Source organism: Cygnus olor, chromosome 5 (genome assembly GCF_009769625.2).
Source record: "Cygnus olor isolate bCygOlo1 chromosome 5, bCygOlo1.pri.v2, whole genome shotgun sequence".
Lineage (NCBI taxonomy): Eukaryota > Metazoa > Chordata > Aves > Anseriformes > Anatidae > Cygnus > Cygnus olor.
In genome coordinates, this window is record NC_049173.1 from 4,694,127 (window position 1) to 4,721,881 (window position 27,755).

Sequence of the window (27,755 nt, forward strand, 5' to 3'; positions counted from 1 at the left end):
CTGATTTACACAGTGTAAACAGAGACAGGATTCGGCCCTGAAATCCTTTTCGGAAGGCTACTCTATATACCAGCAGCATGTATTTATTGCTCCTTCTCAATCGCTAAGCATTTGTCAGTCACTGGAAAAATAACTAAGTCACATAAAGTGTTTTCACGTTCTCGGGGAGTGAGACTGAGATGGGCAAAGACTGTTGTAATGCCATCCTACATGCCTGTAATTCAGGAAATCATAATGACTTATCAGATATAATAGTCTGGTGGGAAAAATGGAGAAAATCTTCGCCATTTTTTTCCCTTCAGCAAAATCTGTGTGTGTGTTTAAGCGTAATCTTGACTGGAGGATGATCTGGGGTCTCCTAGCCATGGAAATTCTCATGGCTAGGATACATGCGTGCGCGTGTATTTATAAATAATTGTGAGCAGAGGATACCTGGGAGGCTTCTGACCCTGAAAACACTCAGGGTTTGGAAGGCTGCTTTGGGTCCTGCAAACTGCCTGTGCTGAGCTCCTTTTTCAGGGGGAATAATCAATAACAGCCACCCAAATGTTGATCCAGTCTTTGAACCCCTGTAGTAAAAATGATGGGTCCTCTTCTACATACTCTTATTTTTGTGTTAATAAAATCAGTGAGAGGAAGGTTGTATTTTATATATATATATATATATATATATATTTATTTATTTATATATATATATATTTATAGTATCTTTAGCATTATCCCCTTTCCTCCAAGAAGAATGTGGAGGCTCCAACCATTCCCACCAGTTGTAATGCTCTGCAGTTAAACTCGGCTCACCCGATGCTCAGCGAGGGTCATTCGCCCGGCAGCTTTGTGTCAGCAGGACGCAGACAAGGGCCATGATGGCAAGGTGGCTCCAGCTCTGCCCAGCCAGGAGCAGAGCCACAAGCAGGTATCTGTGCGTGTGTGCATTTTATGTCGTGTGTGCTCCCTGTGCAGAGCCAGGGCATCCCAAGGCCTGCCACATCCAGGGAAAAAAGCCCAAGCCTTGGACCACAACAGCCAAAAATGTCATCTTTGGGGCACGTCTCCAGCTTGCTTTTCTCCCTCCTGCCACAATTCTGCTGCTGGAACTCCTCTGTTCATTCCCACCCTCCGGACCAGGAGTCAAACCCTGCAGGAAGGTGGGATTCAGGAAACCCTTTCTTGAGTTTCATTTAATTCTCAGGTATTTCTGGTTCACTGAAGGACATTGTGGCCCTCAGCTTGGCAGGCTGTGATGTGCAAAAAGACGCTGCAATCCTGAGTCTGAAAGGCAGTGGTGTCCTGGGAGAGGGAGGGCAGCAAGCTTATCTCTGCCTGGAAGTGGTTACACCTAAGCACACAGAGACTGCTGGGGTGGCCCCAGTGCTGTGTAACAATCAGGAGGCCCCCGGTACATACATCTGCAATACATTTTATAGAGGGATGTTTTTTTAAAAAAACTTTTAAGAGCTTTAAAACATGGCTTTCTTCCTGTTTTCTGTTTCTTCTCCCCGGGGCTGGGTAACAGCAGGTTCTTCTGGCAACATGAGTCCAATTGTGCAGGTTTCAGAAGGAGAGAAAAATGGTGTATAATCAATTGTATACAATAAAACTCAGGGGGAAAAAAGCCTTTTCCATGCTGCACAATATCAGCATTTTGCAATTGGACACTCTATTTACCAAGGCTAGAAAGAGAAGATGCCTTCCAAGGAAGAGTTTGGGGCTTTTAAATATCAGAACACAACTTGCAAGGTACAAACTGGGTTACTGGAACCCATCATGGAGTGTTGGCTGCCCCACACATCAAAACAAAATTATTTAGGGATGAAAAAGCCCCTCGTAAGAGGCATAGAAGCAGCTATGGAAGCTAACAAAGGGATATCCCTTGGGGTTCCTGGTAGAGAAGATGTTGGCTGTGTGGATCCTGGAAATGGATCCAAAAGGCTGGGGCCATCCGGGCTAGATGGGCAACTGGTAGGACTGGGTACCTGTTCTTTCTGAAAAGAAGCACAACCGTATAGCATGGTCATGTCCGGATGCATGTGGTTTATAAATGGAGCAAGTAGGAGCCAGACTAGGGATCAGGCACCACAAATCAGTTCTCACCTCCTGTCTCCTTGCTGCATGACACAAGTATTTAACTCCTGAAATAGGAATCACACACGTGTTGTGTGGGGTATCCTGGGCTGTTATACGTGTCTTGCCTTAAAATCCTGGGCTGGTTATTGCTACCTGTCATTGCATCTCTCTGCTGTTGTGTCCAGGTCTCCAGGTAGCACAGTCAACAAAATTTTAGTTTGAGAATGGGCCCTGGAAACTAAACTACATGTGTTTTGCTGAACTAGGCTTAAACAGGACATGATGGTTTGGTCCTTCTATTTATATGGATAAGTATGTGTTTGGTATACATGTAATTGTGTGTTGTACGTGTCCATGTTGTGTGTAAAATGCACCCAAACACGCTGGCATAGATTACCTAATCACCCCATTTGTGAATGAATTAGGTTTCCTGAAAATATGTGGCACCACAAGAATTAATAACAAAGGCGCGTTGCCACAATGAACATTTTATGCAAGCTTACACGCATAATGTAATGAACAAAGCAAAAGGAGAAACACGGAGAACAATATCTTCACTCTATCAGCAGTTTGCTCCGGTCTACTTATATTTGATCAAAGACTGCAAATATAGTTTAAACAGCATGAAATAATCGCCAGGTTTGCAACATAAAATAATTTAAAAGAGAAGGCAAAACATACAACAGGCTCAATGCCATGATGCAATGGGCGTGTGGACTCATTTTGTGATGAACAGCCAAGGAAAGGCAGTGGCAGGGAAACGAGGCAAGGAGAGCTCACCTCCTCTCCTACCTCTTCTTTGAAGATTTCCACGTTCTGAGGAGAAGATAATGGAAATATTTTACCTGGTTGGTTACAGAGAGATCAGTGGACCAATAAAACAGAAGAAAAAAAAAAAACAGCCAATCAAGAAAAAAACAAAACAATATAGCATAATGCAATTACAAGGCAGATTTTGGAGGGAGGGCAGGGTTTTCCCCTCGGACTACAGTGGCGGAGAAGAGCTCAACACAATATTGCACAAATGCAGTAGTTCAATTACTCACAAAGGAATAAAGGTCACCAAAACCCACACCGTGCAGCCTGTGTTGAATCTCCTGTGCTGAAAGGGGACATCATCTTTTCCCCTCCTATTTGTCTGCCTGGTCACGGCACCTCTTTCCACTTGAAAATCAAGGAGACGAGGTTTTCTGTTGTCCTTCATATCCAAAACTGCTGTGGGCAGATCGATGTGCCTGCCCCAGTGGATAAGCCAAATCTACCCCTCTCCACCACGAAGCTCCCTTGACACTCCCTTCCTCCCACCACTTCCCTGGCCACACCATTTGGGACTGGAGGGCAAATCCATGTTCAGCAGCAACATCCCGAGCGGAGGAGCTGCCTGGGGGCTCCCCATGTCTGCAGACCTAAGTACAGGGCTGCGGGCAGAGAGCAGATCCTCAGGAGCAGGAACAACCCTCCTGCCCTCCGCAGATCAGCCGGGGCCGAGTGCTGGCGTCCTTGTGTGTTGCTGCAGCCAAATGGGATCCTCAGGGTCAAAACTGACCACAAAAGCAGAAGGTGCTCATTGACAGCCATGTTTTCACACTGGGTATGAACACCAAGACAGGAGAGCTGTTGCTCCATCCCAGCATCCCCCAGCAGAGGCAGTTACAGCTCTCATTGTAGCAATGACTGCAGTTAAGCCAGTTTAATTTTTTCCGTTTAGTCTCCTGTTTACACTTGCTGTTGTTTCCTCTATAGCTAAATATTTCATTTAAGATCCTTGATGCTTATTCTGTGCCTCAGGGTGAATTTTGCAGTTCTTTCTGGTGTTTTTTTTTTTTATTATTATTATTATTACTTTTTTTTTTTTTTTTTTCTCAAGGACCAGCAAAATGCCCCAGCTTTTTTTTTTTTTTTCAGCTTTTTGAATTAGTGTTGCTAATGCTAAAAATTGGCTCCAGCAGCTGTCAGTTCTAATGCATTCATTTTTTTATAATTAGTATTTTACTATTTAGGAGTGTTCATGTTTCATTTGGGGGAGAAACACAGAATTTAGCAGATGGACACTACCGGGGGAGGAACTACTGTTTTCTGTCGCTGCTAACACATCCTTGGGTGCAGCTGTGTTGCAGCACTGCTCTTTGCACGTCACTGGTGAAGCGGTGCAGATGCCAGGCTGCAAAAATCCCATCCCCAAATGCAAAACGGCCAGACACCTCCAACTTCGAGTTTCCAAGGATTACCAGCGGCCATCCCCTTTTGACCCTGAGCTGGTTTGGAAGCCACAAGATGGCCCCGTGTTTTACTCGCTGCTCTTTCACCAACCGGCACGAATAATTCCGTGAACTTCACAGCCCTTAATACCGAGCAAGGCCTAATAATGTCATCTCAGGAGGCAAGTAATTGCAGTAATTAAGGGGTTGCACAAGGTCACTTGAGGCTGGGCTGGGAATACAAGCTTTTGTCTCTCACCCCACTGCTGCACCCTACGAATATGCATGCAGCAGCCTCACGCTGTCTGCAGCCATTGGGCCCAGCTCCCCTTTCAAAACCAGGAACGGCAGTCTAGGGCAATACCAGCAAAAGTGGTTTTAAACCTCATTTCCCTCTAGAAAGCCTCCTGCTTCACAGAAAGGTCTGAAGTTGGTGCATTTGGGGGAGGCGGGTCGGAGGTTTGTTGAGCGGGGGGAAGGAAAAGTGTTGGTATATGGATGGAGGAGGTGATTGTCACAAAATGCTGTCCTTGCTTTAAGAAATCTGTGCTATTCTATGTGAAACCATCACAGCAGAATGTGCATACCCCTTTCCTATCAGGCTGTTAAGGAAACAGGCATCACATTCCACTGCCTTCATTCATAGGGGCTTTTCCTAATTTTTGACGGCTCAATTTTGCCCTTTCGGGCTGTCTGAACCACACGGCTGCCTGTCTGTCATCCTTGCGTGGCTTCATTTACGGCAGAGCATTTACCAGAGAGAAGAAGGAATGGTCGGGGAGAGTGAACCCACCGCTGGCATCGCCCCTCTCCGTGGCTCTCCAACTGATGGCGCAGGTGAGGGATGCGGTAAGTTGCCTAAGTGCAGGAACCAGAAACTTAATGAAATGGCTCTAAATGTGACAGCATTCATGAAAAGATTAATTACCAGGAGTAAAGGGGGAAGGATGCCAGGAACTGATAGGATTGGTACCAATACCAAAAGCCTGCTGTGCTACTAGAGCCATAATATGCAGTCCTAATCTGTGGGCCTATTGTTTTTCCTACAGAAACAACAGGCCTCAGCCAATGATACAAAAGGGTCTATATTACAGTTTCTGCAGGAAAAACAACAACAGCCATTAATAATAATTACCTTAAGACAAATCGGCAGCAGAGTGTGGCACACGCTAATATCCTCCCAAGAATGAGTCTCTGGGAAGAGAGGGGCTGTTGCTGTATTTATCCCAGTGGTCGCGCAAATGAAGGGAGAGAATTAGAAAGAAAAAAGTGGGAGAGAGTGAGAGACAGAAACAAAACAAGACAAGGACAGAAAGAGTGAAAGAAATGGCAGGTTTTCCCATTGGCAACCAGCTGGTGCTCTTTCTTGGCATTAAAGCGTCGGAGTACGTGGGCTGATGTCTCCCCCCTTGCACTCTCCCTATGCAATTTCAGCAGAGAAGAGTGAATATTCCTTTGGATTTGCTGGTTAGCCCCTCAATTTGCCAGTGACTAATTAAGTATGAAGAAGGGCAGCAAAGAATCAGACCCAGAAACTCTCTTAAATGAGGTCATTATTACTGTTCTCCACAAAGACCTGCCCTCTCAACTTCCCCTGCAGCAAAGGAGTCTATATTTTTGATTTGTTCTTGCCCATCTCCTCTCCTTGGCAGAATTGATGTATCTGACATATGAAATCACAAACTAACCCGTGGCAGGATAGAAATGAAAAAGCTCCATTTTGCAGCAGGATTAGACGAACACATTTGACTAATGGCGATTTCCTGCTGCATTTTATGTTGGCTGTGATTGTGCAAGAACTTTAAACTCAAATTTCAGATGACTGAAGACACTGAGAACATTGTATTAACTCCTAGTACAATGAGCTTTTACAGGCTGCTGCCAAATATGTTCTTAGGCAATATTTCCCTCTATATTTTCAACTTGTACATAGATCAAGGTAGCTACAGATGTTGACAGAAAGCAAGAGAAAAATACTGCTGTGAAGATATAAACCAGATACTTAGAGATTTCTCTATTTGTCGGTGTAAATGTATAATGTTTTTCTGTATGCTTGCCATTTCTCTTTAATCAGTGTGTATGTGTGTACTGATCAGTACTGTAATTTAGATGCAATAATATGCATGTAAATACACTTACAAATACAATTTTATATATCAAAATGTAAAAGCCTATAAAAATAAGGTACTTATCTATATGGATGTGTGCATATGAGTAGACCTGGCAGTAGAGATCTCTGTAAAGACATCTGCTGCCACCCATAATGGAGACCACTAGAAGGTAAGACTAATATAGATAGATAACCCAACTTCCATTGGAAAGGGCATGTCTATAGCTATCTGACTTGAAAAAAAAAAGAAATACACAACATTCTGTAACATCTACAGTGTTAATACATAACATATGGTGTCTGTTTCACATGCTAATAGTGACTTTTTAATTTGAAGTCAGCCCCAATGAACCTAAATCCGCACTGTCTCCAGGATTAATTATGAGTACTAGACTGTGATACCAAGCCTCTCTTCTTGATAAGCTTTATAAACCAGGTTTGCACACAGGATAAAGTAGCTCCTGAGTAGTTAGAGAGCGGCCATATTTAACCTACACATGACCTGCTGGTACATCTTTTTGGAGAAAGCAAGTAACTTGATAAGATACTCAGTCTGTAGTCAGGGCATTGGCAATCCAAGAGTGAGACACACAGCATTTATGGATGTTGACATTAATTAGTGAGCCCCAGACACCTATTTAGCATAACCCTTTGAAATGCTTTATTCAATACACAAACACTGCTTGAAAAGCAGGGAGTCGGGTCCAAACAGAGGGCGGCAGCATGAGGTCCGTGGTTCTAGTGTTAACCAATACTCTTCTGCACCAGCATTGCTCCTGCCCTCAGCCCCTGTGTTTGGGAGCTTCTCCTGGAAATGCTCCTCTGGGCTGGGCAGGGTGGAAATACACCTGGAGAACGCAAGTGACCACGCACAAGTTGGCCTGAAGGTCCATCTAGGCCACCAGAGGTGGTCAGCAAGAGATGCTTAGAGAAAAAATATAAAGCCAGGGCAAGCCCTCCTCCTTATCTCCTCTATTCCCTGCAGCACTGAGCTTCCCAAGCCAGAGGCTGTATCTTTTCTCTAAGTAGCCCTAGCTGGTGCTCACTGCATGAATTTGTCTGTAGTTTTTTTCAACCTGTTTGTACTTCGATTTTCCACAGAAGAGAAGGGAGTACACAGCCAGCGAGTGCCCTCACTGGCCCAGAGTAATTTCATAGCAGTACAAAAGCCCCTAGTATCGCTTAAATAGGTTTAGGTGCAAAGATCAGAGTCTATCCTGAGCACAGTGTAATGTTCCTCCTTGGAGAAAATGGCTTCTTGACGTGTATGGGGATCCTGCTGCGGCGAAGACATTAGAGCTAGTTTTCTCTAAAATACATGTGCTTGGATGCTCAGGTGGCCTCAAGTTCATTTTCTCTTCTGTGACAAATAGACCTGCTTAAAGAATTGAAACTTTCTTTCCCCGATTCCCTTTTATTAACTTCAGGTTTTTAACTTACTGAAAAATGTATTTAAAGTGGTTTCCAAGGTCACTGGAAAACTACATTTTTTGAAGTGTCGGTAGAAAATAACCAACTTTTGAACCACAGAAACGGTGATATTTATTTTTGAACCTGCAAGCTCGGTGATAAATCCAAGCTGTTTACATTAGTTTGAAATCTGTTTTCCTGGTTCCAGCCAGCCACGGCCCTTCTGCAGCTACTTTGCTTCTGGATAATTTGCCGTTCCCACTGCCGCATAAGTTCTTCTCCAGACAGTAATGCGGTGGCTGCCAGCCCTGCCACCAAAACGGCCCTGTCTCACGGGCTAAGTCGGATCAGCCTGAGCCAGGATTTTCCCGACACACACTGTCTGTCAGGGCTGCGAATCCAGGGGAGCAGGGCTTCAGGGGTGACATTCACATCCGTGGCTTGGTACAAAGCTGTTGCCCCCAGACAGCGCCTGACGTTGAAGCATTGCCTGCAATCATCTTCCAGAGAGACAGGAACGATCATTTGTAATAATTAACAATCCCAGAAGAGTTTTCACAAGAACTGATGTGTTTATCTGTCACGCCCTGGCTAAATTCCAGCAAGGGCTACATGACATCGTGCCTCTGTAATTGTATTTCATCCACCTAAATGCTCCTGCTATTTCGACCAGGAGGGTCAGTCTTCGTTGTTCCTTGCCTAGCAGCTCCTGTGCTGGGTTGCTGAATTCAGAAATAGCTGCTGAGCCGAAACCCTTTCCATTGTAAGTGATCATTATTGCAAATTCTTCTGATTTCGTGACAAGTCTTAGGATTCTTAGTTTTTTCTCCTAAAGCCTCAGCTGTTGGAGTCATTATGAAGCACAAGAATCTCAGTTTTCATGTTTTTAAGTAAGTGGCTAGCCCTTGTAGTTGAAAACACGAGGCATGTTTACCCTAGAGGCTGAGAAGCCAGATGGTGGATAAAGAAAATGCAACAATTTTGGTTTTTAATCTCATGATTTTTTAAGCCAATCTCATAATTTTGGGGAGCTGGACTCACAGTTAGTGAATGTTTGCAGTTGGCAATACTGACTGATCATAATGTATCTCTTGTTTATCAAACAGGAGTGCTGCAGAGCTTAATTAATTACTGCTTTAATTCATGTTTGCCAAAAGCTTTGAAATCCTTGGGCGCATCAAGTTCTTTTTAGGACAAAATACAATTTCCAATGTTAAAGCTGCTCAGATCTGCTACTCTGGGAACCTTTCAGTACCCACATGTTGAATTTGACTGATAAAATGCATTTCTGCAGCATTCTCACTCCAAATCATTGAAGACCTCATTTTCTGGAGGCAGTTACCATGCATGACCACAGGATGAACAGTGCCTTTCCAAGGGACTTTTCAGGACAAAAAAAAAAAAAAATTCTCAGTCATGTTTACACACAATTTTTCAGTCAGCACCCACCAGCACCCAAGGAGTAGAGGAACCTCTGCAAGGGTCTCCCAACACCACTGGAGGCCAGGAGAAGTCATGCTGCTTTGAGCAGCCAGCTCTCAGGCTGCCAAAGGTGTCCGCTGGCCATAGTTCGAGCCAGTTCATCTCTACCATGAAGGCTGATGCACAGCATCACTTGATGGCACCGCACACAGGTAAAGGAAATCAACCCAAAGCTGGGTCATAAAGGGCTTGACTCCAGCCTTTCAAGTAGCACCAGGCAAAGCAACAGCTCACATCATCCTTTTATTTTACCCTGGGCTGAAGAAAATGTTAAGCATTCAGCTTGGCGGGATGCCTGCCTAGCGACCAGCCACCGCATCCCCAACACCCCACTGCAGCCCAAACACAGGCTTGGCAGCCAGGCAGATATTTCTATGGCACAAAGTTATTACTGTATGGGAAATATTTGCATAGAATAAGTAGCTCCTCTAGATGTCTTAGAAAAGAGGCCAGGCTCTGCTCATACTGGGTTTGTTTCTCCCAGGGCTGTCCAGGCAGCTGGGGCTCAGAAAATGGTGTGTCATGCCATAAAATCAGGTGCTTCATGCTAGGTCTGATGAGGATGTCTTTTAAGCCAAAACAATGCTGGGTCTTATTTGCTTGTCAGCTCAGCCATTAATTTAAGACAGGCACAAATGAATCACCAGCCATGTTACTGTTGCCTCATTGGAATCCCTCTACTATAATCTCATAGTTTTTTCACCTAATTAATTTCCCCTTTCCTTGCACCAGTGTTTCATGAGTGTATCTTGTTTGGAGGAGATTAAGAGTCACACACTTCATTAGTAAGGTGTAAATTATCAGAGAGACCCTCTCCATCCACCTGCTTAATTGGGTTAATGAAGCGTCTCTGTGGGCCCTGGTAAGGCAGCACTGCTCTCTGCTCCCTGCAGGCGTTACCAGGGCTGTTTGGAAAATAGATGGAGACCTTAAAGTTACCACCTTTGTGCTTTTTGAGAGTCACATGCATTTAATTTAAAAAGGGGAAGGAAAAAGGTAAAGTTGACACAAACTGCAAGTTCAAACATTCTAGTTTATAAAATCACAGTTACAAATATTGTACAAATTGGTATATACCAGCACTTTCTCATGGCTAATTCCTAATTAATCCTAATTCCTAACGTTTTCTCTACCTAAAATACTTGAAGTGACACACCCAGAGATGCCATTAATGTTCAGTCAAATGGTTAAACTGGGATGGAGGCTGTGGCAATGCAAAGCTGAAAAGAGAGGGGACGTGTGTTCGGTCCCCAGCTGTGCGATGTAGGGCGCAGATGGTGCTGGGCAGTGATGCTGGGAGCATGGGTAGCTCCTCGTCCCTGCTAGAGCAGATCCCATGTGAAAACCAGGTCTCGTTATCTCTGCACATCCCCGTCTAGCCTCCGCTTGGCTTTTGGAGACTGTTCTTGCGAGGGGAAGTGATAAAACTCATATCAGGTGCATACATTAGAGCACATCCCCCGAACAGGAGATTTAAAGTGATATTAGAGATTATTTGCACTGTGGCACTCAGCTCAAAGTCACGCTCCTCTGATCCTGCACAGAAACACAGCACGGTGACTCAGGAGCGCTGAGCACATTGGGGCATGTGTTGATTTTGCTCGTGGGGCAGGATGGGCTTGGCACTGCCAAAAAACAAAGCTGGAGCCAAGCGAGGTCAAAGCACAACCAAGGCTCTTGAAATGCACTCGCAGGCTCTTCCTCGTGAGCCAGGCACTGAATTCAGACTTGTGCGGCCAGAAACAAATCCACCCGCAGTCCCGAGCCTCAGCCAAATGGACAATTTGTGCAGAGAAAATGAGGAAGAAAGTCTGTGGGTAAATTATTTGTCGCAAATTATTTGCCCAGCTCTACCTGACAGAGCAGCGTTCTGCGTTTGATCTCCGTGAGCGACTGTCATGGGAATCAAAGGGAGTTTTGTCAGGGGATTAAGTGCAGAAGATGTCGTCGAGAACTACATTAAAGATAAGAAATCCAGAGTGTGGCCCAAAGTGGCTAATCCCAGCACAACTAGTGAATTATTAAGTTGGTCATTTGACAGAAGGAGGAAAAGAAAAAGACCAACTGTTTTTGAAACTGCCTAAAAAGGGGTTTCTATTAAAATACAGCAGCTGCATAATGAGAAAGCGAAGTGCGGTTCCAGCAGGAGAGCCAGGCTCTTGTGTCACTCGCTGCAGCTACAGCCTTGTGGCAGAAAGGCAGCGGCTTCCAGGGGCTGCCCCCTTTTTTTGGGATTGAGCCACCTGCTAACGGGTGCCAGGGAGAAAGCACGATGTTGTGGTGTCAGCAGCGGCTGGCCTCTGGGGACATGAGATGTGCCTGAGATGCCTGGCTGATCCCAGGGGTAGAGAGAGGGAGATAGAGAGGAGAGCATTCATCATTAGAGAAGGAAGCGGGCAGGTGGGTCCCAGGCTGCTGGAAGTGGTGGGTTTTTTTTACAGAGGTGGGGACTCTGGCACCATGGTGCTGCCTTGCAGATGCTGCAGAGTCCCTCATTGGGGTCAGGCTGACCTGTGAGACGTGTCCAAGGGTGCTGAGCAGCAGAACCAAGCCCACAGCACGGGGAGCGATACCGAGGGCAAACAGCAATAATGCTCCGCAGGAGCTCTGGGGATCAGTCACTTAATGCCAACACTACTGGGGAACTTGAACTGAGGACTCCATGTAGAAACAAAGAGGCAGACATCCATGAGGCATGGCCACCCCATGTACAACAGGCACTGACACCATCTCTGCTGTCCCTGGGCTGATGCTGTGCGATGGAATCCCCAGGACACCCCACAGTTTTCCCAGAGGACTTCCAGACAATGCGAAGGATTGCTGGGGACATGTTTGGTGTGGAATAAGGGTAGGCTAGAAGCAGGCTGTGCAAGGAGACAATGCCAGGCTGCAGCAGCTGGCTGGAAGCTGAGGTTCCAGGGCATCCTCACTAAGGGACACAAAACCCTGCAAAGGTCCCTTCAAACCTGAATTGTTGGAAGACTTAAAATTCTATTTACACAGAAGGTTGTCTAACAGGAAGAAGCCAACGTGAATTTGTGAAGTGGAAATCTCATTAAACCAGCCTCACATCCTTCTGCAAACAACCAGCAGAGCAGACACGGGACAAGCACCACATGTGTAGCACACCAAGAGTCCGGCATGCTCTGGCACCAACCCCTGTGGTATTCTCGTAAGTGATCTAGAGAAGTATAGGGTACCAGAAATCATTAAAAGATTGAACCAGACTTAGCTGACAACGGATATCCAGTGATTCTTTGCTATATTATTTCATCTGAAGCCCACTTTTACCCCATGTTGCTATGAATGGTTGGATGAGGAAATGGAAAATGTGCTTTAAAGTGGACAGGTGGAAGCAAGCTGGTTCAGGTGGTCTGTGAGCACCTTGGCTTCACTTTGTAGGATTAGAAATAGAGTAAGTTTTGTGAGCAACTGAGGGATCTGTAAGGATCCACGTTGTGGCCCTGTTTGTCATAGCAAAAAGATGAGGGGGTCTGCTGAAAGGTGAACCCGTCGGGGTTTGTTTGCTGACACCTCGCTGCTTGGGTACTCAGACCTCGCAGTCCTCTGCCACCCTTTGGCAACAACAAGGTCATGTCTGCCCCTTGTCCCTCCTCTTTTATCTGCCTTTTTGTAATTCGGCTGACAAGGAACTCTTCCAAAACAATGGCACGCTCATCTGTCCTCACTGAAAGCAAACGATTTACAAATAAGCTCAGCTTCCCACCACGTTTGCAGTCTGTAAATCGTCATTCTCTACATGAAGATCTGCTTGGGTGAAAGTTGTGGTGAAGCACGTATCCTGCAGGAACATGAGTGTCTGGGGAGGGCTGAGCTGCTGTGTCTATCATCTTATTTTTGCTACTTCAAAACCTGTCGGCTGCTATCACCATGTTAGCACTTGAACCAGGAATATGGGGTGTCGGAGACGTCCTTTTCCTCCAACAAGGAACTAAAATGGAAAATGACCCCTGGAGGACCTTTAGATCCCTTCCCAACCCCCTGATTTTTCTTTTTCTTTTTCTTTTCATTTCTTTTTTTTTTTTTTTTCAGAAAATAGTTTGTGTTTATCTCTCTGACGACATCTGGAAGAGGCTTGCAGCCATCTCAAGTAGTCGGGGGCACGCGCTGGCCACATCTGCTTGGACGCAATCAGGAGGAGATTTGCTGTTAACAGCAGCAGTCTGCGTGGTTTTTGTGTTTTAACGGGTTCAGGAACCGGTGTTATAATATGCTAACAACTCTGCAGGGTGATCATTATGCAAATGCCTACAGTAAATAGGTAGGAAATGAGATCTAATCAGGACAGCCCCTTCCCTCTCCTCTCCTGACACATGAACAGTAAGTTGACTCGATCACGTTGCTCGCGGTACAAATTCCAGCCTGAAACCTCAGTTTTTCATTTGTCCTTTTGTTCTCGTGTGGTTGGTTTCTTGCATAAGTCACTGGAAACCTAAGGGCAGCCTTGTGATTGCTTTAATTTTAAAGCGCCGAGAACAGGCTAGCGTGGCTGGGTCTACAAGTAAAGCCGCTTGTGGATTTCCCTGATTTGAAGGCAAATAAAAAATAAGCACATCGTGCCTGGTCTCCACAAGTAATATGACTCTGTATAATATCTAATCACTCTCTAATAAACGGTGGAGTGAGTAAAGAGTGTGCTAATAATAATGGGGACAGTTACAGTCATAGATTCCCAGATCCCCAGTGTGAGCCCATGAACATCACTGAATTCTCTTGGTTATCAGGACACCTACACATTTTTGGTGCTGCAGGGGGGTCGTGCAGATGATTTCTGTCTCTCCCGCTCAGCTCAGCCCACCTCAAGCATTTGCAGCACCTTGGCTCCTTGCTGCCCAAGCGCCAGACACGGCGGGTGGATTTGCCCCGTGCCCATCAATGTGGGGCTCATCTCATGCTGCCCACCTACACGAGGCCACGTGTGGCATTGTGCAGAGAGATTTGGGGGAAGGTCCCTTATCGGGCCGTGATGCCACATCCCCAGCCCAGCTAGCACGACGCCTGCAGCCTTAGTGGGGCAGCTTATCAGCCTGACACCCCAACCACAGCCACAGCACAGAGAGAGCCAGCACTCAGGCCAAGGCAGACCACATGGCATTGCTCTTTTTGCGTTTGGTATTGCTGATGCTCTTTTTGCCTTTGGTTATTGCAGTGTGACCCGATGGTAAGGCAGCGAGGGAGCCTTGGTAGGCCCTCACTAGCCAGTGATGCCATCAAAGTAGAAAATGAAATGGCAGAGACTGGGATTTTACCAGGGAAATCGGTAATATGGGGACTATTTTAATAGGGTTGTGTCAATGCAAGTAATTAAATAGATGTAGTGAAGCTCTAATTTTGCTCTCAGTTATATAGGGACCAGAGTAACACCACAGAGAGACCTCAGCACCTGCATAACTGTTCCAAGCAACCCCCAATTGCTCCAGCACTCTCTTTATTACTGATTTTGCAGCAGCCCACCAGCCCTTGCAATGTTGCAGACTTGCAGCAGACCCGGATGATCCATTTGAGCATAGGAAATAGTGAAATGCACCCCCCCCAAAACACAGGGAAGGTAACAGCCCTCCCTCTGCAACCCCTTCTGCAGTCACCTCTCTCCCCGCTGATGTGGGAGGCCAGGAGCCAGAAGTGAGCTTTGGCAGCCTCTTGCAGTTTAATTCAGCCCTGGCAGTACCTGCTCGGTGCCCTGAGCTCCCTGCCAGAAGAGGTGGGAAGTTTGCACACCTGGAAAGGTTGGCACCACATCCCCGCTCCCTGCAGCAGGGGAGAGGGTGGCCAAGGAAAAAAGCGAGAGCAGAAGCAAAGGAGGGCTCACCCAAACTGCTCCGGGAAATTCTTGCAAGGCATTTCCCAAAAACTGAGCTGCAGAGGGCTTCTTCCATGCACATGGGAAGGGCTGGATGCTGGTGGCATGCAAGAGTAACATGGCTGGTTTCAGCAAGGGTTGTGCCGTGCTCTATTTTAAGTAATTACGGACAGGAGCAAACACCTCCCGCTTATCTTTCAGAAAAGTACCCAGTTTTTTGACCTTAATACTTGAAAAAAAACCCTTTCATATCTTCCATATCCTAAGGCAATTTGTGTCAGCGGTTAATTTTTATTTGTCTCTGATGTCCAGTGTGGATTAATCTAATTTTAACTTGTCAGCCTGGGTGCCTTTGCCAGATGTACTCACCAAATTTACTCACATCATCTCAAGCTTCTCCTGGGTAGCTCCAAGTACTGACAGATTTTCCCAGACACCCCCCTCCCAGGGAGGTTCCCCACTCCTTGAGTTGCTTTCGTGGTTCTTCCCGATCCCATCCTAATTCTCCAAATTCAGTTTCAAAGCCTGGCCCTGGGACCAGACAACATCATTTCAGTAATGGTCTCCTCTCCCATCTGATTTCAGGATTTCCAGGGCTCCAGTGGCAATTTTGCTGCCCTCATCCGCCACTGATCCAGGGCTGAAGCCCTTTGGACTCCATCACCCTTCTTACCGCCCTTCACCAGTACCCAGCTCCTGCAACCTCGTGCCCATCAGGAAGGCAGAGCACTCACAGGCCATTCATGGCTTGGCTTTCCAAACACCTACCTCTGGCAGGGATGTTGAATGGCTCTGCTTCTCTCTCCAGATGCATTTGCTCAGCCTTTGCCATCCCGCCCTGCTATTTTCCATCCTCTGGCTGCCTCTTTCTATCACTTCTCTCCATTCACCAGCTCCGGTGCTTAACAATTCTGCCTGCATGCTCTTCCATGTCGCTAATAAAAATGTTAAATAAAGCCAGCCCCACGGTGCCTCCTCCTCGGGACGCTGAGCAAACACCCTGGCAGCTCCTTGCACTTTAATCTCATTCCTCCTCGTTCGCAGCCCCTCAGCAGCTCTGCAGCCCCCGGGGCGATGCCCTCACCCAGACGGGCTTCCCTGGGAGCTGGCTCCGGGTATTTCCCTGCTGCAGAGGAGCCTGATTATCCCGAGGGGTCAAACCTACACCCCAATGTCTCGTGAAAGAGCTGTCATGGTCCACAGGTCCCCAAAAATCAGCGAGACACATCAGAGTGTGGTTACATGTCTTTCCACAGCTGTGGCACAGTGGATGGAGGGACACTTTGCTTTTAACAGCTGTGTCAGGAGATAGATCAGCTTAAATTCCACTTTCATCTGGACTCAAAAGTGTTTGCAATTTGTTGCTTTTAAAGGAAATGAAGGTGCAGGAGGGCCTGGCCCCACTGGGCCTGCCTTGCCCCAGACCCACGTAGGACAAGGGGTACCCATGGAGGCTCAGGCCGTGCATTTTCTAGATGACAGCAGCTCTGGCAGAAATATAACATCTCTTCTTACCGGCACCCACAGCAGAATAAGTACCAGGCTCCTTACCCCTGTTTGTGAGGGGTGACAAGGTGAGAGCCACAGGTTCTTGTTGCCACAGGTCATCGTATGGTCCCCGGGCCACCTGATGCTCATCCCAAATCTGTTTAAATGAAGAATGGGGAAGGGACTGTGCCGAGGAAGATGCTTTCTTTTTGGCACATCCCGCACTAAGAAGTATTTGCCGATAAGCTGATGACCAGGTGGCCCAGCCACCCCCGGTACGTTAGACCTTGCTGCTTAGAGAATATTTGGTCATACAGCATCTCCATTAGGAGTTTGTAATCCGCTATCACGGCATTTGAGAGCCATTTCAGTGTAAGGAGATTTTTATTAATGGTTCATGAGCCTAAAAGTCAAAATTGACTCTCAGAGCAGATTTTTAGTTTGTGCAGCGTTTATATGTTTATCTGTCTGTTTGCCACCTCTTCTCCCCCCACCATCACCTCCCTCCTCTGTGTCACAGAGCAGAGGTGCAACAGCAATAGTAGCAGTAGAGAGACAGCCAGCTCTGATTCCTTTCCTTTCCTTTCCTTTCCTTTCCTTTCCTTTCCTTTCCTTTCCTTTCCTTTCCTTTCCTTTCCTTTCCTTTCCTTTCCTTTTCCTTTCCTTTCCTTTCCTTTCCTTTCCTTTCCTTTCCTTTCCTTTCCTTTCCTTTCCTTTCCTTTCCTTTCCTTTCCTTTCCTTTCCTTTCCTTTCCTTTCCTTTCCTTTCCTTTCCTCTTTACCATCCTATTCCTTTCCGTTTTCCTCTTCCATTTTCCTCTTCCATTTTCCTTTTCCTTTTCCTTTTCCTTTTCCTTTTCCTTTTCCTTTTCCTTTTCCTTTTCCTTTTCCTTTTCCTTTTCCTTTTCCTTTTCCTTTTCCTTTTCCTTTTCCTTTTCCTTTTCCCTTTTCCCTTTTCCCTTTTCCTTTCCATTTTCTATTTTCCTTTTTCTTTTTCCCTCATTCTCTCTCATTCTCTATTTCCCCTTCATTCCCTTCCCTTTCTCTCCCCCAGCCCCCAGCACATCCCCACACCAGCCCAGCCCCTCACAGTGCCCTGACCCCAGCCCCCAGCCCCTGCACAGCCCCTGGCACAGGCAGAGCTGTTTGAACCTGCAGGCACTGGTGCTGTGGGCATTGCTGTAGCCATCTGTACTATGTGCCGTTGTATACCTATCAATATATATCCACAGTGTTAGGTGCATTTAGGCAATAGACATTTATAGATACCCATCAATAGCTGCATTTATACTAGGGGTTGGTGCCACATGGGTTTGTAAATACTCATTGGTGTGTATGTTTGTGCTATCTGCTTTCTTAGAGTTGCATTTCTATGTGCATGTTTATGCTATATGCATGTATCTGTGCACATTGATATCAGTGTTTGTGCTATGTGCATTTATAGACATGCACCGTTTTGCTCCACCCATGTCTATGCAGAGGGCGTGGGGGGTAGGCATGGGGGCTCTGCAGCCTGGGGGGGCTTTCATCCATCCCCTTTCCTTGAGAAAGGGAGAGGAGGAAGGCAGCAAAGGTGGGGGGTCCTTCTGGTGTCGTCTCCCTTCTCAGTCCCCAAAATTGGATGGGGTCCAGGACCCAGACCAAGGCCAAACCCAAAGCCCGACCCAATCCTTCCAAAGTCAGACCCAACCCCAAGCCCATCCCCAAACCTCCCAAACCTCACCCTCCCTCCAGCTCTCCTTCCCCAGACCCAGGGCTGTGGGGGGGCTCTGGGGGGGGTGGGGGGGGGGGGGGGGTCCCTCTGTTCCCATCAGGGAAGCTCTGCTGTGAGTCCCTAAATCCAGATTTAGCCATATTTATCCCCCATCTCCTTGGAAACTGGCAGCCCTGGGCATGTTGGGCTCCTCCAAAAATGTGATCACCCCAAAACATCTCCCTGTTTTGGGGCTCTACCCCAGCTGAGCCTGGGGCAGGGTCAGTGCTGCCTGGCCGAGGGCTGGGCAGTCAATAATTCCCGACTGTTTTATTTTTATTCTATTTTTTTCAATTTCTGTCTTTTTTTTCCTCCAGTGGGAAACTTCACCTTGCAGACAGGGAGATGATTTGCCTAAATATGTAGTTTCGGGGGGTTGGGGGCACCTCAAATCTAACACACTGCTAATCAGCTCTTTGCCCCTAAATCTGGCTTCCCAACACTAAACCGACAAGGTGCCCTGGCTTTCCTAGTGATTGTATTCGATCCAGAGTCCCCTTCTGCATCCTCGGTTCAGAGGAAAGAAATTTAGCTGGAAGGAAGACCTAAAATGTTAAAAATGAAAAAGGAGTTAAAACGTTCTTTAAATAATATATTGCATTTGCCGGCTCACCTTGGGATTTTGCCCTTTGCCCATGTGAGCACCCGTTTAAATTAAAATCAGAAAACAGGTAGAGACAATGTGGAAAGTGCAAAACGCTGGGCAAAATCCAGAGAAATTCCTGGTGTGAATTGGCTTTTCTGATAAAAGTGAGCTCCAGCTGAAGGAGCTCATCCCTAAAAGACAGGAAACCACTCAGGAAAGAACAGCAAAAGATAAGATGGGAAAAGGAAAACGGTAAAAGTGCTTCTAAAGAGGCTTAAAAAAAAATAATCAAAAGCCCACAAAACAAAGAGCTTTTCCAGGCAGGTGCGGTGCTGCGCCCCAGTTCAACAAGGATTTGGTTTTATGGAGTGTATTTTGCTTGAATATTTTTTTTTGGGGGGGGGGGTTCAACTCCATCAGCTCGCACCACATCAGCAGAGCATGGGAACCTCATGCCTCACTGCCTGGGAGCTGCTGGCAGTGGGGACCTGGAGCCACCCCGAGGCACCTCCCGAGCCTCCCCTGTATGTCTTCAAGCAGATGAGAGCCATAAAAATACACAAAACCAGGCGCCGAGCAGCACGACATCTCGCCTTAGTCCATAGCTGGCTGCTTCGCTGAGCGCCGGAGGGTGCTCGGCGTAAGGGATAACCACTGCTGGCAGTTTTGGGGCCCAGCAGCATGTAAACAGAGGCAGCCAAAGGAAGGAGGCTCCCTTGGGTGTTTCATGGACCTCACAAGGGGCAAGTGAATCCAAGGGACGCTCAGGGCCATGAGGAGATGTCGTGCTCCCCGCTCCTGGCGCTGCGTGGGCACCACGGTGAGATGACGGTGGCCACGGGTGCCGCATGCTGGTGCCTCCAAGCAGCTTCACCGGCAGGAAGCTGCTGGGGAGAGGAGCACGGAGCAGGCTGCTGCCTCCACCTGCCTCTCTCTTTCCACTGGTTCATTTGCTGCATTAAATCCAAACCAGCTTCAGGGCTCATGCGGTCCCATGTGCACGTGTGAAAGAAGGACAGAAACAGAGCCACCATGAACGGGGACATCTGGGGTCTGTTCCAGATTCAGCTCATGAAATTGTAGCTTGAAAAGCAGTCCCCCTCCTTCCCCAGGACCTCAGCTCAGACAAGTCCTGCACGATGCTCCCAGTCCCCTTCTCCCCCCATATTACCCTGAGAAGTTCAGGGCCCTCCCTAAACGCGACTGACGAATGCCATCCCTCTGCCAAGAGATTAGATTTGGGAAAAGGTATAGGTTGGAAATGCCTGTTGTGTTTTTTTTTTTCCCCTTTCAAAATCAATCAATCAATAAAGAAAACTTTTCATTTTGCTTCTTTCACTGCCCACAAAGAAATCCCCAGGCGGATTTCTTCCCCCTGCCCACAAAACCAGGCGGAGCCCGCGGCATTGCCCTGCTCGGCCCTTGCGGGCGTGATGGAAACGGAAGACAACCATCAAGTGTGCTAGAACCATTTTAATATAATTATACATATCTGCCAAATCCAGAAAAAAAAAGGTTTATGCATATATATCTTTTTTTTTTTTTCTCAGTTAACATCTGCAAGCATAAACGACAATGAATTTCTCGGTTTAAATTCGTCCAGGTCAGAGCAACTGCCCGAAGTCTTGTTTGATTTGAAGGCTACCGCCAGCGTGGCCGGCAGCAAGTGAACTCCAGAGGAGCTTAATGTCCTTGGGTGGTTTTTTCGGTCTTTTCTCTTTCATTCAAAGACAGTTTGTTGTAAAAAGTTTCAGTGCAGTTCACCTCTGGTGAAAGGCGATCATGTATTTTTTTTTTCTAATATATATTTTTTTGTATTTTTAAAAAGATGATAATAGGTAACTCAGTTGCTCTGAATTTCACTTATAATTATAACCTATGTAAATCACAGCAGAACTCCCGCTGGTGCGGAGTTCGTAGTTGCATACAATACAGGAGATCACAGTTTTGAAGTCTAGCACAGATTAAAAACCACAGATGTACCATTTATATAAGACACACACTGATTGTCTCTTAAAAACTACATATTGACTCCTTATGAACATTATTTTTTTTTCTTTAAATAAAGTAGTGCAGCTAGGACAATCAGTCACACAACCCACACAGCCCTGAACCAAGTTCTCTCGGTGCCAACTTGAGCAAGTTGGGCATGAAACAGTTGAATGAGCTCAAGAGAGAAAGAGGGAGGGAGGGAGAGAAAGAGGGAGAAAAAGAGAAAGAGAGAGATGCTGTCCATTCCGAATATTTTAACCAAGGGTTGGCTAACACATTGGAAACCTCTGGGTGAAGGATCTTTCCACGCACACACAAAAAAGAAATAAAAACCTAGAATTTTTTTTTTAAACTGGCCCATAGGTGGAACGATCTCCCACCTCTTCCAAACAAAGAAACCCAACAATTTGCCTAAAACTATAAAGAACACAGATTGGTCTGTCTGTTTTCTGCTCACTAGATGATCTGTCCGTTTAAGGCCTTCCTCCTCCGTTTTCCTCTTTGTTATTCCTTGTCCAGAGCGTCTGAGCAGGAGATGAGTCTGAACGTGGTCACACCAGCACTGTCCCTCTTTTGTTGCTGTTGTCGTCGTCGGTTTTTTGTTCGTTTGTTTGTCCGTTTGTCCGTTTTAGTTATTTTCTCTTTAATTTAACCAAGACCTGACTAGAACTGGAGCGTTGGGCCCAGCGTGTTCGTTCTTGTCGCGGTTTCTCGTATGATCACAAAGGTTCCCCGCGGGCCTTCACAAAACCTGGAACTTCCATGAGGATGTCTGGTCTTTATAATCCAAGCAGTCAGCATTGAAGTTTAACTTCCAGGAGGTGGTTTGGTCTTTATAATCCAAGCAATCGGTGGTCGAGTTAAAGCCCAAACTGGAGGCTCCGTAGCCCTGGGTGGAGAGGGAGGCCGGAGACTGGTTGAGGTGGCTGGTGACCGCGTTGGCACCCATGGGACTCAGGGTGGCCCCAGGTCCGGGCAGCTGGTGGTGCATAGGGGTCAAATAAGATCCACAGTCCATCCCTCCGAAATAGGAGGTCGAGCCAGCGTATCCTTGGCTGTAACCTGAGGCCTGGGTGTAGGTCATGGGGTAGGACCTCTGCATGCAGGAGGAAGAGGTGGACAGGGGGTCGGAGAGCGGGGAGATGGACGCTGGGCTCCAGATGGACACAGGGGCGCTGCTGCTGGAAATGGTGGGGACCGAGGTGCTGGAGGGGGGCGTGAACTGCCCGCTGGTCCCGCTCTCCGAGCTCACTTCCCGGGCCGGCGAGTTCTTCTTTTTGGCCGGCCGCACCTTGTTCTGGCCCCCGTTCTGCTGCTGCTGCTGCTGCTGCCGGCACTTGGCCCGGCGGTTTTTGAACCACACCTGGAGACCGGGAGAGAGGGAGGGGAGGATGGAGGGATGAAGAAAAGCCTCATCTCAGGGACACGCAGGTACCCCAGGGCTGAGAGCCGGCACTGGAGACAGGGCACGGGGAGCGCTCCCCGGCCAGCGGGGCTACGCAAGGCTCCCCCTCCCTGAGATCATTAGCAGTAATAATGAGGGGAAACGGGCAAACCAAACTGCTTAATGTGGTCACTTTTGGGGGAAGCAGAGGGGGACGCTCCCTTTTTGCAGTTTGCCAGCCGGGGACCCCCAGAAATCACCATTTAAGGCCTGTTGAAGCCTGAGATTCAAAACAATAGAGCAAGGGGGGGGAAACAATTAGGGGAACAGAGGCAGGGGTTTGGGGGGGCAGTTACAGGTGTCTCATTTACCCCTAAACAGGCTCTCTGCTCTCCACCCCCAAACAGGAGTGGCCTCCAACCCATCTCAACCTCTCCTAGCAGGGAGCTGTGGGGAAAAGGCTGGGGTTGAGCATGGGGAGGGGGGTCCTAGTCCCTATGGCCACGCTCTGCAGGGACACAGCCCCAGGCGGCTCTGTGACCAGAGCCATCCTTGCCGGGAGGTGGGGGGCACAGGCAACATAGCAGCTGCCCTACCCCGACTGAAGGGTGCCCTGGATCCATGTCAGGGGCAGCATGGGTCTTTGGGCCCCCCTCCTGCCCCACGGCAGCACCACCAGGATGGTGTCTGGATTGGCACAGCCCAGCCTCAGCAGAGGAGTCCCAAGGCCTCCCCTCTCCAAAACCCCTCCAAAAGCAAAGGAAGCTCCCGGTCTTTTCTGGCGTGAAAGGGAACCCCAGCCCTGCACCAAGGATGCGGGGGTGCCTGGGGATGCTTTGTAGCCTCTACTTGGGCCTGCAAGACCAGCTGGTATGTGGCCAAAGCAAGGTGCAGAGCATAGGGATGTTGGGGAGACCACCCCAGCCCAGGAAGGCCGAGGGCTCTGCACCAACCCCCAGAGCTCAGCGAGGAAGGGGAGGCCAGGCTGCAACCCAGAGGGGGCAAATCACCGCTCTGACCCCCCCACCCTCCCCAAACACCTTCACCCATACGTGAGCATCCCTCAGGGGGCTCGATGGGGCTGGCCCCATCCCCTAAAGCAGCCCCAGAGGGCTGGGGACTCAGGGAGACTGAAGGTAGGGGGGGAAGCAAACAGGGCCCCCCCATTCCTACCTGCACTCTGGACTCGGGCAGGTTGATTTTCAACGCCACCTCCTCCCGCATGAAGATGTCGGGGTAGCGGGTCTTGGCAAAAAGGGCCTCCAGCACGTCCAGCTGCGCCCGGGTGAAGGTGGTGCGCTCCCGCCGCTGCTTTCGGGGGGTGGCTGCGAAAGAAGCCGGGAGCCCTGGCTGTCACTCAGTGTGCTCAGCCCCCGGGGGACCCCCCAGGGACACCCCCCCCACCCCCCCATCCCCACCCTTTCTCCCTGGTGACCCGCGGCCAGCCCCCAGCCGCATCCTTGCGGCAATCCCGGTGCCTCCTCCCCAGCCTGCAAGAGGCTGCCCCCCACCTCCAGCAGCGGGGTGGCCCCTTTTTGCAACCCCATGGAAAGGTTATAAAGGGTAAAAAAAAAAAGTGAAAAAAAAAAAGAGAAAAGGGAAGGGAGAAAAGGGGACCCCACGGCACCGCGGTCCCCGGCGGCTTCTGCTGGGGGAAATCCGCGGGGCAGAGGGAAAAAAGGGAACCGGGGGGAGAGGGGAGAAAAAACCTGGCTTACCGGGATAACCGACGGACGGGTGCAGCAAATCCATGCCCGAGGTTGTGAGACTCAGGCCATTGACTGCATAAGGTGGTTGCTTAAGATAAGACATCATGCTAAAGTTGTAGCGGGGAGGAGAGTTGGCCGAAATCCGGGCGAGGGGGAGCCGCCCGAGCGCCCTGCCTGCCCCGGGCGGTGCCTGGGGGTGCCGTCGGCCGGGGGGGGCCGCCAGGTGCCTGCGGAGGGGAGAAGCGGGGGGGGGGTCAAGGAGGTGGCTGCCCCCCGGCTTTTATCCCCGCTGCCTTCCCCCGCCAATCCTCCAGCTCTTAAACCGGCCCCCAGCCGGATTTGGGAGCCGGGAGAGACTGAGCAGATAAACGCATCCCTTCCCAAAAAGGCAGGCAGGGAGGGGAGGGGGGGAGCAAGTCCCATCCAGTAATTACTGCCCGAACAAAACCCCCCATGCCTTCAACTGCCCGCATTGTACGGCTGCCCGGGGCATTTGCATAGGATTCCCGGCCGGGCACCAGCTAATTGTCTCAAGCAAAACTTGATTGGGGCCATTCGCAGACACAAAGAACCCCTCGGCTAAATAAATAATGCAGATAACAAAGCCCAAGGGTGAGAAACAAAGAAACAATTCAAGAAACCTATCTCTCCCCTAGTCTCTTGCAAGGACTTTAATTATCCCAGGTTTGGGCAACATTCAAGCCTCACCCCCCCTGCCCTTCCCCCCGACGATGCTGCATTTCAGAGCTCAAATGCCCGCTCGGGCAGAGCCAAACTTTTCTGCTCTACCGCCATCAGTCCACGCCTGCAGTAATTTCCACCGGCCATTTGCACCTAATTAGTACTCCGGGTAATTAGATTTGGAGGCAAGTAACAGATTTATTAGGCTTTCAAGAAACTCTTGATGACGGGGCTGGAGCTAAACAAACACCTCGCCGAGCGGCCCGGGGGCGGCCAGCGGCTCCCCCCGGCTGCGGTCACCCCGGGGGGGTTCCGAAGCGGGACTGGGGGGCCCCCAGCACAAAAAAATACCCGACGGGGGCCAGCCCCCGGATCCTGAAAGGGTTAAGGTTGGTCCCCGTGGAAAAAGTGGATTTTTAATTTTTTTTTTTTCGCCGAATCTCGCCTTTCCCTCCACGCGCGGCGGCCGTCGGAAAAAAAGGAAGTCGAGCGCAACTTTTTTGCCCCAAAACTCGGTGTTTTGGTAAAGAGCGGCCAGGGGAGCGGAGCCGCCCCTCCGAGAGGGCTGAGAGATGCCGGGAGGCTCCAGCACCCCCCCCCCCTGCCGCCTTCCCCATCACCGTCCCCGGCTGTGCCGAGCAGCTCCGCAGGCGCGCATCTTGCGCGACTCGGCCTCGCTTAACGGGGGCAAGGAGCCGGGCACCGCTTTTAACACCGTGCCCGGGGAATGGGGGGGGACGAAGGGGATCTGCTTTGCCAAGGGGGAACCCCAGCTCCGCACCCTCCCCGGAGCCGCCAATTTGGTGGCCACCGGTTGCGCGGGCGAGCAAAAGTGGTTTCGGGGCGCGTTTGAAAACGAGCAAACGAACCCCGAAAAATAAAAAAAAAAAAAAAAACACTTAAAAAAAATAAAAAACGAGTGTCCCCCTTCTCCCTCCCCAATTCTCCATCCGCGTAAAGGCGGCGCAGCACGGCCAGGAGCCTGCCCGGCGCAGCCACCCGCGGAGCCGCTCGTCCGCGGCCGCGCAAGCGGGGAGCAACGGCTCCGCTCCGCAATCTGTCACCTTTCCCCCTCCTCCCCCCTCGCTCCGCAAAGATCCCGGCTACCAGTTGCTCTGCCCTCGCTCAATAATAATTACCCCGTCCGAGAATTAATTATAATAAATGTTTTCTTGATAAACTAACGAGATAATCCGGGCGGCACACGCTCCCTAATTACGGGCCACCGGCCCCAGCCCCGCTGATGGCCCGGGCTGATTAATGCAAGGCAGCGAGCCGCGGCCGGGAGCGCAGGATGAGGCCCGGGCAGCCGCGGCTCCATCCCCGGGCAGGGAGGAGAGGGGGGCACGGTGCTGGGGCAGGACGGGGAATTTCTTTTGCTTTGCCTTTTCCCCCCCAAGAGCTCGCTTCCACCGCGTTTCTTACGTTTATTTTATCCTATTTGTAATTTTTTTCCCCCAAAGGGAGGATTTGGGGTTGGTGTTTCGCAGCACGGGATTTTTTCTTTTTTTTTTTTTTCCCCCGCTGAGGGGGTGCCGGGGAAGGGCCCCCCCGGCTCCGCGCTTCGCCCCCGGTTCCTGCGCGCAGCTCCGCGGCCCCGGCCCCGCTCCGGAGCGGCCAAACGAAAGGATCTGCCGGGGGCCGCCGAGCGTTTTGACCCATCTCTGCCTCCCCACCGCCACCCGATCGCCTTCCTAACCGCCTTTTATTTATTATTTTTATTTATTCTTTTACTGGATTTGCATTTTTTTTTTCCTTCCCCTTTTTAAAGGAATAAATAATAACTCTCAACTCCTCGGGGGATCCGAAATCCAAATCAATCTCGGCAAGCGGAGCAGGTTTTGTGCTCTGACGAAACTTGTGCCGGTGCACAAGGACTTTCCCGACTCTTTGTCGGTGCGGTGAGAGCCGGGGGATGGAGCCTGGGGCACGGAGCAGGGCGCCTTGCGCCCCGGCGCTGCCTTGGGGAAGCGCGTTCCCACGGCCGATGATAACAATAATAATCAAAATAATAAAATCGGGGAGGTGGGAAACACCTCCAGCCCTTCTCCGAGCTGGGTGCAATTCTCGCCATCCTTTTCCCCCGCCCGAAGCTCCGGCCCAAAACGCGCTGCCCGTTTCTCTCCCCGGCTGCCGCGGGTGCTTGGGCGCAAGGATGGGGGGGTCCGGGGCGGCAGCCGGGAGGGGGGGAAATTTCCCCCCGGTTATTTCTAATTTTCCAAGTTCACCTCGGTGCCGGGGAATAACGAAAGGCCAAAGGATCAGGCCGGGGAAAATAAAACACCCAAGGAAATCGCGGCGAGGAAACGCTGCCCGCAGAGCAGCGAGCCCGACCCCCGCCTGCCCACGGGAGAGGGGAGCCGTGGGAAGCTCCGGACCGTCTCCTCCGCTCCCGGATTCGGCCCCTTTTGCATTTTGCACCATTCCCTGTCTCCGGAGCAGCCTCTCTCCACCCGGCCCGGCACGGCCCGGCCTTCCCGGAGCATCCCCGCAGCTCTCCCGGGCAGCCTCCCTCTCCCAACGCCGCTGCCCCCTTCACACACGCTCTTAAAAAAATAATAAAAATAATAACACTAATAATTTTCCCCATCCTCCCGCTGTATTTCGGCAAAATGCCCCCCCCGAGCCTTGCCCCCCCCCCCCTCCTCCCGGGGGGAAGAGGCGAGCGGGTCCGACTTACCTGCGAGCCTCGGGCAGGGTGGGGGGCGAGGGGCGAGCGGTGCCGGCCGGGTCCTCGCCAAATTCAGGGCTCGGGCTGAGCTGGGAGAGAAAGCACAAAGCGGGAGGTTAGAGAGCTCGCCGCATGCACATGCCCACGACATCGGAAAGGGGGGGGGGTTGGGGGAGAGGAAAAAAAAAAATGTTTGAAAAAGAAGAATAAATGGGGGAGAAAGGGGAGGGGACGGTGCGGGAGAGGGCTGCGGGGATGCTCGGGGTCTGGGCTCGGTACATACAGAGCTGGCCGGTGCCGGAGCTGGTCAAGCGATTTTATTTTTTATAATAGTGGCGGGGTGCGTTGGAGCTGAGGTCTCTACCTCTCTCGGGGAGCTTTGCTGAGAAAGCGCCTCTCTGGCAACT

At 49.6% G+C, this 27,755-nt stretch overlaps 1 protein-coding gene across 2 annotated transcripts; it reads right to left on the bottom strand.

Moving 5' to 3' along the window:
* Positions 1–20,694: 20,694 nt before the first annotated feature.
* Positions 20,695–27,733, bottom strand: OTX2 (orthodenticle homeobox 2). Of its 2 annotated transcripts, XM_040559614.1 has the most exons (5): positions 27,632–27,733; positions 27,358–27,437; positions 24,006–24,223; positions 23,461–23,612; positions 20,695–22,266 (listed from the first exon to the last, which is right to left on the bottom strand). In XM_040559614.1, exons 3-5 carry the CDS (start codon positions 24,100–24,102, stop codon positions 21,646–21,648), a joined length of 870 nt encoding a protein of 289 aa, XP_040415548.1. In that variant the 5' UTR covers positions 24,103–24,223; positions 27,358–27,437; positions 27,632–27,733; the 3' UTR covers positions 20,695–21,645. The 2 variants fall into 2 exon arrangements, with proteins under 2 accessions (XP_040415548.1, XP_040415549.1); XM_040559615.1 differs by lacking the exons at positions 27,358–27,437; positions 27,632–27,733 and adding an exon at positions 24,638–24,757.
* Between the last annotated feature and the right edge of the window lie 22 nt (positions 27,734–27,755).

Bases quoted from the DNA above. Each gene is read 5' to 3' on its own strand.
- OTX2 (XM_040559614.1), bottom strand. From the start codon at position 24,102: ATGATGTCTTATCTTAAGCAACCACCTTATGCAGTCAATGGCCTGAGT. The intron at 23,613-24,005 runs GTAAGCCAGGTT...CTTCTTTCGCAG, and splicing joins CCCGTCCGTCGGTTATCCCG to CCACCCCCCGAAAGCAGCGG. The intron at 22,267-23,460 runs GTAGGAATGGGG...CCCGGTCTCCAG, and splicing joins TGCCCGAGTCCAGAGTGCAG to GTGTGGTTCAAAAACCGCCG.